A 12,971-nucleotide genomic window follows, 5' to 3' on the forward strand; every position below is an offset into this window, starting at 1 on the left:
ATTATCAACATGTTTTCATGATGCAAGGAGAGAAAAATAGTGTTTTACAAACTTCAGTCCTAGTATTGCTCCCAAGATCAAGTAGAAGAAAGATTACCATCTGCTTTTTACAGGGAACGTTAACAGTAGTGCTCGTCAAAGAGTATGATTTGGCAAAGATGCTTACGTGAAGAGCCAGGTCTACCAACTTCAAAACAACTGCTTACCTCCATACACCAAAATTTCTTCAACAAGGTTCTAAAATCTTTAGTCAAGAAACTAAACACAGATTCCCCCAAAAGATCCAGAGTAATTTTCCAAATCCAAGTTGAACTGGACCAAAGGATCAACAAAATAACAAAGTATTAGCTTAACTCAAATTTGAAACAATCATTTTTTTTTTATTTTTTTTATTTATTTATGATAGAGAGAGAGAGAGGCAGAGACACAGGCAGAGGGAGAAGCAGGCTCCATGTACCGGGAGCCCGACGTGGGACTCGATCCCGGGTCTCCAGGACCGCGCCCTGGGCCAAAAGCAGGGGCCAAACCGCTGCTCCACCCAGGGATCCCCAGAAACAATCATTTTTAAAGATAAACCAGAAGAGGTCCAATTTTCTAAGTCAAATATTTCATCCATATTCAAACTAATCTAATAGTTGCAAAGCTCCTTCTAAACATGACATATACCTAAGTACTTTTATATCAACTCACATAAGTAATTCAATTCAAATCCCCACATATAATCAAATATTGCTCATTCTAAACTAATCTCAACTATTCTGAATTTGGGTACCTCTAGTTACTCAAACTTTAAACAGGCACTTAATGGCCCTGGTGGCTCAATCATTTAAGCATCTGACTCTTGATTTCAGCTCCGGTCATGAACTCAGGGGTCATGGGATCCAGCCCCACATCAGCTCTACACTCAGCAGGGGTCCCTGTTTGGACCTCTCTCCCTTTCCCTCTCCCTCTGCTCCTGCACCCAACTCCTGCACACTGTCTCTTAGATAAATAAATCTTTAAAAAAAAAAAAAAAGAAGAAGAAAAGCACGCACTTAAGGAGCAGTCACTTAAAAAAAAAAAAAAAACTGTAAAATTTAATCATATGCTGAAAAGTTCCTCAAATAAGAGGAGGGGAGCCTGAGTGGCTCACTTAATGTCCAACTCTTCATTTCCGCTCAGGTCATGATCAAAGCCCACATAGGTTCTACACTGGACATGGAGTCTGTTTGACTCTCCTTTTCCCTCTCCCCCACTCATGCTCTCTAAACAAAACACAAAACAAAAACAAAAAATAAGGGGAAAGAGAAACCTAGAATGAAGTAATAGATCAATGACAATAATCAGTGGCTACTACTAAAACTATTATGTAAATATCTGACCAAGAACTTCACAACTAAAACATCAGGCAGCTAACACCACCGCTGGTCAATCTCAACATAAAAAAAAAAAAAAAAAAAAAAAGGAAAGAAAGAAAAGAAAAAAGAAAAAAGAAAAACAACCAGAAAGCATGTGCTTCTTAATGTGATGCAATACAAGATACATACCACGACCTGTGAAGTACTCTTGCCAAAATATCATACTACAATCTGATCAAGTCTTTAGATTAACCACAGGAAATAGAGGAGAAACAAGTTACATCATGCTATATGGATGCATCCAACAAAATCCAAACTGTGGCTAATTCTATAGAGCAAATGATCTTGATTTTTCTCATTAAATAAATAGTAAATGACAAGACAAAAAAAGAGGGGTTACTAGAGACTGAAAGACTTAGCAGATACTGTATGGAATTCTTTGAATCCTGATTTAAATAAACCAACTGAAGAAAAATATAAAACAATCAGGAAAATATGCTGAATATTTAATAATATTTAAAATTACTAATTTTTCAGGTGTGCTAGTAGCAATGTAGATGTGTTAAGAATCCTTGTCTTTTTGGAGATATATGCAATGAAGTATTTATAAATGAAATATATCTGAGATTTGCTTTTAAGTTTTCCATCTGAGGAGTAATGGGAGGAATAACAGAAGACACAAAATACACATTTCAAAGTGTCAAAGTGGTCATGGATGTATCATGATTCATTCTTCTATTATATTTCTGTATGTGTGAAATCTCCCATATTAGAATGTTAAAGAGAGAGAATATCAGAGCACAAGGCCAAAAATATCTGATTGGTGGAACTCTCAAACTTTTGCAACTGCTTGCACTTGAACAGCCCTTCATTTAAAAATCAAAACCCAAAATGTGCATTTTAAGTATTGCCTTTTAAGAATTACATTTGCATATTTTAATGACTTCAGTTATAACATGTTTTTATGTCTAGTTCTTATAACTGACATTTGCCAACACACACACACTTTACTCCACAAAAGTAACCAAGGTCTGAATAATATTCTTTTTTTTTTTTTTTTTTTTTCCTGAATAATATTTTAACTCCTAAACATCTCAATCTGTTCCTTCTACTACTTTGTTTCACACCCTTGATATTTGGTCAGAGTCTTGCTGTAGCCTCCTCCTTATGGGTCTCTCTTTTCAATTTAAACACACACCATTTACCCTCCATAATGCTTTTTAAAGTAGATTCCTAACATCTTCCGTACGAAATCTAAACTTCTTTGCATGACATACATTGCCCTCAGAACATATAATCCTTGGAACGCCTGGGTGGCTCAATTGGCTGAGGGTCCAACTCTTGGTTTCAGATCAGGACATGATCTTGGGGTTGTTAGATAGAGCCCTGCATCAGGCTCTGCAATCAGCAGGGGAGTTTGAGATTCTCTCCCTCTCCATCCTCGGCCCTCCCCTCACGCATGCGCACACACTCTCTCTCCAATAAATCTTGAAAGAAGGAAAGGAAAGGAAAGGAAAGGAAAGGAAAGGAAAGGAAAGGAAAGGAAAGGAAAGGAAAGGAAAGGGGAAAAAGGAAAAAGGAAAAAGGAAAAAGGAAAGGAGGAAGAAGAAAGAGAAAGAAAGAAAGAAAGAAAGAAAGAAAGAAAGAAAGAAAGAAAGAAAGAAAGAAAGAAAGAAAGAAAGAGGAAGGGAAGGAAGGGAAGGAAGGAAGGAAGAAAGAGAAATCATCTTGTTCTTATCTGTCTCTGAAATACTCCCACCAGTATCCCATATCATCCCATACTCTACTCGTTCCCAACTACATAAAGTACTTGTACAGTAGTTCCCAGAATAAACTAAGGATGTTCTTCTTTTCTAAAGCTCAAGTTCCCTTGGACTAAAACCAATTCAATGTCCCTTCTATTTCCAGATTAATTCCAAATCCTAATGACACTGTAAGACTCACCTCTACAATCAGCTTTTGTGCAAACCCACCCAGACTTTCTTTACTCTGATTATTCCATATTTTCAAAGTAATCTATGCAATAGTATCACAGTATCCTTCTGGCATTTGCCTATCTTGCCTTTACTGCCTTTCAAAACTACTAAGTACCAGTGTCTGCAATAGAAGAGACACTTAATATTTGTTTTATGATGTATGCATCTTCCACTGACAACTAGATCTATGTAAGCTGTTTGAAAGTGGAAAACACTTTCTACACATTGTCACTCCAATGCCTATCACAGTGCTTAGAATATGTTAAACATTAAATAAGCGATACCAAATGAGTAAAACAAATATTTCTATAGCCATGGTAGACAGTTCTGTACAAAATTTGATTGCACTCCAGTTTTTAAACTTGTGCTTTTGGTGTGGTTTGTTTTGTTTTGCTTTGTTTTGGTTGGTTGGTTGACTAATTGAAGCTTCAAATTTTGTGGGCATTCTTTTAGTGTCAAAGAAAAACCTGATTACCAGAAGCAATTTTTTTTTTTAAGATTTATGGATTTATTTGAAAGAGAGTGTGTGTGAGCTGGGGATGGACAGAGAGAGGGAGACAAGCGGACTCTCCCCTGAGTGGGGAGCCCCACACAGGGCTTGAACCCAGGTCTTTGAGCCAAAATCAAGAGTCAGACGCTCAACCAACTGAGCCACCCGGGTGCCCCTCAAGAAGCAAACACTTTAAATAAGTTTACAGTAAGAATTATACAGTGTAGATACATGTTTTGATGAACTTTTAGGTCACAGAGTTGACCTATAATTTAGAGTGAGATTTTCTCCCTGTAGAATCAACAGGATTGTTAGCATGTATAACCAACACTGAGTTCATACTGTGTTCCACAGATAGTGCACAATTTATGTACACAAATATATTGGGGGGGAATATCTGCTATTAAAAAAACTGGACATGAATGAAAAGACAGCAGAAACAGGAGAAACTCATACCATATCTTAATTTTTGAAGGTTGGGTTTCAAAGCATGTAGGCAGCAAAACATCAAGAGGCTGGATTTAAGAAGAGCACCTGAAGTAAGACTAAGAAATTATAGACTTTTACTAGAAAGTCATTAGAAACAAAGTTGTCTGGCTTGAAGATGATGAATCACCTTGATTTCCATTTTCTAGGTGTCTAAAAATGTTTTTCAAAATGCTGAAATGCTATGTTATAATGCTGAAATGCTGAAAAGCCCTAGACACATCACTGAAGAGTCAGTATTAATGGTTTCCTTTTTCCACTAAAAAGACACTGTGATTCAACTTTTCCCCCCCAAAACAGATTCTCTTAAAACCCATTTAAGTAATAAATTTAAAAATCTGGTGTCGGTAAGCCTTCCTTAAAATCAAGGAAAAAAATTAAATGATGCTTTTATTGAGTTTACATTGCTATAGAAGGTGGCAAGTAGTGTAAGGTGCGCTATTTATTCAAAGTATAACTACATTCGTGGTTTCACTTTTGTGTGGCACTTGAATTAACTTCTGGATAAAAAAGTAAACCTGCCAGACTCCAGCAGAGGGAGAGATGTTTGCACGAAACCTATCAGGTTCAGATACCAGAAAAACACTCCCCGCTCAAGTCCCCGATCTAAGTTGCTTTCTTTGTAAGAAATCTTCCAATGTGATTCCCGGCCTTGACAACAACAGAAAGTTCCATTAAAAGCTGCAATGCACCGAATCCCTCTCGCCACTCCGCATCGTGGGTTTAAACCACGACCGACCCGACCCTCCTTCTCTAAGGCCACGGACGAGGCAGCTGGACATAAATCCAGACGCACATCGCCTGGGTACCTACAGCAACGCCCCAATAAAGGTCCTTAATCCTTGCTAAAGAGGAGTGGAAACCAGACCGACCGTCAGTATCGTCAAATCCCTCGTCTGTTGGTCCCAAAAGGAAAACGTACCTGTGGAGTACCCACTGCGCAGCAAACAAGGCACAGCTCCAAACCCGTGTCCTCTATCCCTTTTTTGTTCCCTCCCAGCCCTCCTTCCCTTTCCAAGCAGAACTTGAGCAGAGCCTTTGGCTCCCTTATCTGCCAGCAACTGGCGCCAGGAAGAACGCGCTCCCGGGAGATGCGGCGCTTGGAGGCTGAGCGCTGCGGCGGGCGCGCTGCGGCCGCTCGGCTCCCGCAGGTACTCGCGGCTCGCGCCCCGGCCGCCTCGAGGGGCCCTCGCCGGAGCCAGGTCTCAGCTGCGGGGATTCCCGAGGCGAGCGGTCGCGCCGGACTTGCTACCTGCTTCCTGCCCCTCACCCCCGAGCCTCCTGCACTCCCGTCCCGCCGGGACGAGTCCGGAAGCCTCAAGGCAGTTCGGGGCTCCGTCGCCCCGGGAAGCACGGCTCCGGACGCACCGTGGCCGGGCAGGCCCTCCCCCGTCGCCGCCCGCAAGCCCCAGGGCCATTCCCCCGCCGGGGCCTGCGTGAGTCCAGTACCATTCTCCTCACGGGGCGGACTCCGGAAGGGCAGCAACTCCACCTCCTCCTCCTCCGCGGCCTGTAGCCATCTATCGGGAAGCGTCTCCGGAGGCGGCAGCAGAGGCCGCCGGACGAGGACAGCCCAGGGAAACCTTCTCAGAACTAACTCAGCTCCGGCGCTAGCAGCAGAAGCTGAGTCTTTCATAATTGTGCGACCAACTCCTCCGGGTGACTGGCCACAGGGACGCGCCCGCGCCCGCCTCCGCCGGCGACGGGGCTGGAGACAGACCACGTGAGGGGCGCGTCGTGTGCGTCGCCGCCCGCGGGCTGGGTCACGTGAAGGGCGCGCGCTCCCGCCCTCCCAGGCCGCCTCCCCGCGCGCCGCGCGCGCACGCGCCGGGCGAGGCGCCCCCGCCCACCGCCCACCGCCCACCGCGCACCACCCACCAGCGCCGGGTTCCCCTGCGGGGCTCTCCGTCGGATACCTGGGCGGGACTCGCCCGGACGCGCGTCTCCGCTCCCGGAATGGAACTCGAGGGAGCAGCGGTGGAGGGGGAAGGTTCCGGGCCGCCGGGCTCCGGCCTGGGGCGGCGGCGTGGGCTCGGCTCCGCTAGCTGGCCTGGCCTCCCGCCGCGCTGGCCCCACCGGCCTCTGCCCACGCTCTCCTGCGCCCTTTCCCCGCCCCTTGTCTGTGCCTTAGAGACAGGTCTTGGTCTCCGCGTCCAAAACGCCACATCATCTTCTCACCCCAAGTCACGTTCTTCCCTGAGACTCTGGGCAGAACGAACTCTTCCCAGATTGACCTCTTGGGCTCCATCCTTTCCCCCCAGCGACGTCCCCCACCGACAGCGCGCAGCCACCCACCTCCCCAAACGCTGCCCGTTGTTCCCGGGTCTACTATACGCCTCTCTGCCTTTTCTTTTTCCTTTGCTAAGCCCAGGTTTGAGTCTTAGCGATAGTTTGCTAACTTATTTTTCACATATGACCTTTCTGCTCCCAAGGAAAAAGTTTGTCCCTCCGATCCCCTATTGCGGGACTCCATCGCACCTCTTTTTTAAAAAATAACTGTATGGGACACCTGGGTGGCTCAGTGGTGGAGCATCTGCCTTTGGCTCAGGTCGTGATCCCTGGGTCCCGAGATTGAGTCCCACGCGGGGCTGCTTCTGCAGCAGGGAGCCTGCTTCTCCCTCTGCCTATGCCTCTCTGTTTCTCATCAATCAATAAATAAGATCTTTAAAAAAAAACTTTATTGAGGAATAATTGATGTGCATAATCTGCATATATTTAAATGTACAATCTGACATGTGTTGATACATGTAGATAAACTCATGAAATGATGATCAAGACAGTAAACATGTTCACCCCACAGGTTTCTTCCCTCCCTTTGTAATCCCTTCCTCCTTTTCCTCCCCATTCCCATCCCTTAGCAATCACTAATCTGCTTTCTGTCACTATAGACCAGTTTGCATATTTCAGGGTTTTATATAATGGAATCATACAATATGTACTTTTTTTTTCGGTCTGGCTTCTTTCACTCAGCATAAACTATAGCTTAAACGTTATGACCCACAGTTCTTGGAAGTAGGATCTTCTCTCCAAGAAAACTTACCTCATAAGCTTTGGCCATGCTTATGAACAACAGTCTTCAAGTATTGTGTATTCCTTCCCCATCTGACAGGTCCAGCAGGACCAAGGTTAAAAAAATGTTTTATTATATGTGTCACACCTTTCTTACTAGATTATCAGCACCTTGGGGCAGGGATTTTGGCTAATTTATGCATGCATTCAATAAATAGTTATTTTCTAGATCTCAGCTGGGCCTACACACTTCTTGCCCTAAGGGAGTTTATAATCTAGAAGGTGGAGACAAACGGGTAAATCAAAATACAATGAGATAAGAATACTTTGTTTTCCTCGGTCCTTGTGACTCTGGCCTTTTTTGTACCCAAAGCTGTTGCTTGGATGTAGAAAAGTAATAGAATAGCTCCATGGCACTTATCTCCAGAACTCTTACTAACTTGGTGCGTTTCATTTATTTATTTATTTTTAAAGATTTATGTGATAGAGGAAGAGCAGGAAGGGGGGGAGGGGCAGAGGAAGAGAATCTTAAGCAGGCTCCACCACCAGCCCAACACTGGGCTCAATCTCACTCTCTGTGAGAAAGAATATAATTATTCTTTAATTGAACTAATGAAAATAATTCCTTAATTTGCAGGTTTTCAGAAGCCCTGGGGTTCACACATGCTGACTTTTAGTGAGCAATCAATTCTGGGGGATGACTTTATTCATTTAAAAAAAAAAGGGGGATCCCTGGGTGGCGCAGCGGTTTGTCGCCTGCTTTTGGCCCAGGGCGCGATCCTGGAGACCCGGGATCGAATCCCATGTCGGGCTCCCGGTGCATGGAGCCTGTTTCTCCCTCTGCCTGTGTCTCTGCCTCTCTGTCTCTCTCTGTGTGACTATCATGAATAAATAAATAAAATCTTTAAAAAAAAAAATACTGAATTCCCAAGACTATGTCAAGAACAACCCTCTTTAATGTTTAGTGATGAACAAGATGGACAAATCCAGTGTTTCAGAAAATGTTCATTAAATGCTCTCTCTGTCTCACTTCTTTCCCATAGGGGCTCTGTTTCCATTTTGGTCAATGACATCTCTTTCCCACTCTTACTGGACCACATACTCATTCTCCTCCCTATCTTTGCCCGATTATTTGCTATAATTCAACAAATATTTACTACTACACTCTATTTAAAGCACTAAGTGAAGTGTTACATATGACTTTAAAAAAATGAAAAAGCATGGTACTGTAAGAACTCAGATTTTTTCTTTGTATATTTAGAATTTTTTCCTTTAAAATAATTGTAGAATTGTATGAGATTGCAAAGAAATACACTAAGAAGTACAAATTCACTTCTCCAATATATCTTCCTCTTCCCTCCCCCCAACATATCATATAACCACAGCACAATATCAAAACCAATAAATTGATATTGGCATAATCCAGAGTTTACTTAGATTTCACTGGTTATATATGCACTCATTTGTGTATATGTTTGTGTGTAGCTCTTTACAATTTTGTCACATCTGTAGCCTGGAGTAACCACCCAAACAAGATACTTAACTGTACTATTACCATGAGATCTCTCTTGTTGCCCCTTTATAGCCACACCCCTCCCATCCCACTACCTAACCTCTGACACCTAGCAGTCTGTAACCTAGCCTCCTAATTATGTTATGCACAATTGTTACATAAATGGAATCATGCCACATGTATCCCCAGGTGGCTAGCCTCCCTGAGCATAATTCCCTGGAGATTTATCCAAGTTGTTGCTTTCACCAGCAATTTATTCTTCTTCATTGCCAAATAGCGCCCCATGATAAAAATGTATGACTGTTACAGGATTTCTTTTCCTTCCATCCCTGCCGTTCTTGGTCATGCTGCTTCAAAAAAATGAAGAGGTAGACCAGACAGAGTGGTGGGCAGCAAAGCAAAGTTTACTGAGCCATATAGCAAAGTTTGAATGATAGAGTACAAAGCTCCCAAAGACAGAGGAGATCCCAGAGTGTTGCCATGGTGGTTCTAAGTCTAGGGGTTTTTATGGGCTTTGTGGGCAGGCTGTTTCAACCTGATTAACTGGGATGCCTGGGTGGCTCAGTGGTTGGGAATCTGCCTTTGCCCTAGGGTGTGATACTGGAGTCCCGGGATCGAGTCCCACATCAGGCTCCTTGCATGGAGCCTGCCTCTCCTGTCTGCTCTCTCTGTCTCTCATGAATAAGTAAGTAAAATCTTTTAAAAATAATAATAATCTGATTAACCCTCCCTGTGCCTATGATCTGGTCAGGTTTTCATCATCTGTCTATCCTGTGGGAAAGGGTGGTGGGCTCCTTCCAGGGTGTCATAAAATCCTTTTAAGGGTGGGTTTCCTCTTAGAGAAGGGCCCACCTTGTCCCTGCCTGCCTTTCTTCCAACTACCCTGCATCACCACAGTTTGTCCATTCAGCTTTTGAAGGACATCTAGGGAGGTTTGGGCCACTACAAAGTTGCTGTGAACATTTGTGTTCAAATTCCTCCATGAAAATAATTCGTCATTACTCTGAGATAAATGCAATTGCTAGGCCCTTCGTAAATCCATTTTTAGTTTTTAAAGAAATATATTTTGAAGATAGAGCCAAAAGATCACCTGATAGATAGGATGTGGGTATGAGAGAAAAGAGAGGAGTCAAGGATGGTTTGAAATTAACTAACACATGTAAACAGTGCTGGAACATGGTAGGGCTCAGTAAATGTCAGCAAACAACCCAAACAATGACAGAATGAGAAAATCCATGGGAAACTGTAAGTTACAGATTTTGCCTTAGAAGGCATTAGGAGTCACTCTCAGGACACTTAGTACATGAAAACCCCTTTGATTATTTTCATGAAACTGAAAAGGAAGAGTTTCACTTCCTCTTAGGATGTAGAGAGCCACAAGAGAATGTCACTTTCATTCTAACAAGAAAAAAACAGATAATCTGTAAAACTATGATTCTTAAAACTCATCAGAGAACTGAGATCATGGTTAGGCAACCAAGAGAACTGAATCCCAAAGACTGACAGGTGTATCCTAGGAAAGACAGGAGAAAAGGTTTTGCCTTGGGAAAGTGCTTGTGGGCTGGAGGGAGTTTGCTACCCCCTCCCCACCCTCCACCCTGCCCTTGCCCTCAGCTCTTTCCCTGGAGAAAGACTGGAAGCAGCCCACTCTCAGATTTTTAGCTCAGTCTAGTGCATGCATTCTCAATGTCAAAGGAAGTCTTCAATGTCTTCAAGGAAGTGAAAATTGATTCTTGAGGTGAGTGGTGAGGGTGAAAAATACTATTTTTTTTTTGAGATTTTATTTATTTATTCATAAGAGACACACAGAGAGACAGAGATATAGGCAGAGGGAGAAGCAGGTTCCCTGTGGAGAGCTCAATGCAGCACTTGATCCCAGGACCCACGACCTGAGCCAAAGGCAGATGCTCAACCACTGAGCCACCCAGGTGCCCCAGTATTACTCTTTTTATATATAAAGCACAGATATATATATATATATATATATATATATATAACATAAATGAGCATTATAATTTCATGAAAGGGGGGTACAATTAGAAAAAAATGTCTAAAAAGACTGCATAATGGAATAATCATGAAAAAAAGGGCAAAGGGTATCTGAGTGGCTCAGTCAGCTGAGCATCTGCCTTCTGCTCAGGTCCTGGGATTGAGCCCCACATTGGGCTCCCTGCACAGTGGGGAGTCTGCTTCTCCCTCTCTCTCTACCCCTCCCTGCTGGTCATTCTCTCTCTTTCTCAAATAAATAAATAAAAATTAAAAGAAAAAAGAAAAAAAAAGGTAAGAAACACTGATCTAGTGAAACAGAGATAGATGCAAGCCAAATTCATAATGAAGATAAATGTTATAATTGCTGTGTTAGCCAACTTCCAACATTGGGCCCTTAATGCTCCTCACTTCCCAGTATTGTTACCCTCGTGTAATCTCCCACATTGAACAGGGGTGACCTGTGTGATCAGGGGGATATTGTGAAAATGACAGACTTCTTTTTTTTTTTTTTTTTTTTATGATAGGCACACACAGAGAGAGAGAGAGGCAGAGACACAGGCAGAGGGAGAAGCAGGCTCCATGCACCAGGAGCCTGACGTGGGATTCAATCCCGGATCTCCAGGATCGTGCCCTGGGTCAAAGGCAAGCGCTAAACCGCTGCGCCACCCAGGGATCCCAAAATGACAGACTTCTAAGGCTTGGTCATAAAAGACATTTTGATCCCTACCTTGTTCTTTTATATCACTCATTCTGGGGGAGGTCAAGTGCCTTGTCATGAGGACACTCAAGCAGTCCTGTGAAATGTGAAGTGTGAAGACGTACAAATGACAAGGAGATGAGACCTCCTGCCAACAGCCAGCACCAACTTGCCAGCCATATGGGTAAGCCATGCTGAAAGTGTATCCTTCAACCCCAGATAAGATGTCAGATGACTGCATCCCCAGCTGATGTTTTGTAACTTCATGAAAAACTTTTGAGACAGAGCCACTGCCAAACTACTCTCAAGTTCCTGACTTTTGGGAACTATGAGAAATGATAAGTGTTTATTGTTTTTTCAAGTCATTAATTTGAGGGTAATCTGTTATGTGGCAATATATAACTGATTAAAATATGGTACAAATATGGCACTAGACAGTGGTAGAATCTAGTCATCAGTTGGGGATATATTTTTTTAAGATTTATTTATTTATTCATTCAGAGAGAGCGAAGAGAGAGGCAGAGACACAGGCAGAGGGAGAAGCAGGCTCCCTGCAGGAAGCCCGATGTGGGACTCGATCCTGGGTCTCCAGGATCACACTCCGGGCTGCAGGCGGCACTAAACTGCTGCGCCACCGGGGCTGCCCAGTTGGGGATATTTTAAAAGCTTGGGGGCTCTAGAATATGAATCGAATATTGTGGGAAGAGTTGGAAGGGTATATAAAGAAATATAGTAAGGGGTTTTAGCTAAAGAGAATACTCAAAGGCAGAGAGGTATAACCATGTCATATCAACCCTTTTGAGTGATATGATGGGACTCCAGTAAGAAACCTAGTCCCTAGTCTCTTCCTTAGAATTAATTTAGAAAGAATGATCCTTAGCTCTCTCTCTCTTTTTTAAAGATTTTATTTATGACAGAGAGCAAATACAAACAGGGGGAGTGGCAGGCAGAAGGAGAAGGAGAAGCAGGCTCCCCACTAAACAAGAAGCCTGATAAGGGGCTCAATCCCAGGACCCTGGGATCATGACCTGAGCTGAAGACAGATGCTTAATAGACTGAGTTACCCAGGAGCCCCATTCTTATCTCTTTTCTGTACTTCAAACCCTTCAGTGGCTCTTACTGCTCTTATAACAGTTCCAAATACTTTCGTATCTAATCCCATATCATTTTTCCAGTTTTATCTCTAGTTACTTCCAGCCTACTTCCTATCCTCGTCCAATGTCCACCATCAGGCCTCAACCTATAAATTTCTTCTTTCAAGATTTCTTTTATTTCCTCCACATAGCACACCCAATCTGGTTTAGGTGCTCCCTCTATATGCTCCCTTACAGCATTTCTCTCACTAATCACCAACTTACTTGCCAATCCCCTCACCTCCTGCCCCTAAACATTTAAGGATCCTAACCTTATCTGTTTTATTCACCAGTATCCTACCTCAATGACCCATATGTAGGAATCATTCAATAATATTTTT

General features: G+C 43.2%; 1 protein-coding gene across 3 annotated transcripts in view; it reads right to left on the bottom strand.

Moving 5' to 3' along the window:
- Positions 1–5,872, bottom strand: part of TRPM7 (transient receptor potential cation channel subfamily M member 7) — a 114,409-nt gene extending 108,537 nt beyond the window's left edge. For all 3 annotated transcript variants that reach the window (XM_077881073.1, XM_077881072.1, XM_077881074.1), the window contains exon 1: positions 5,739–5,872. In XM_077881073.1, the coding sequence (XP_077737199.1) occupies positions 5,739–5,741 (3 nt within the window). In that variant the 5' untranslated portion in view covers positions 5,742–5,872. The remainder of the gene's footprint in view (positions 1–5,738) is intronic.
- Between the last annotated feature and the right edge of the window lie 7,099 nt (positions 5,873–12,971).

This window comes from Canis aureus, chromosome 32 (assembly GCF_053574225.1).
Source record: "Canis aureus isolate CA01 chromosome 32, VMU_Caureus_v.1.0, whole genome shotgun sequence".
Lineage (NCBI taxonomy): Eukaryota > Metazoa > Chordata > Mammalia > Carnivora > Canidae > Canis > Canis aureus.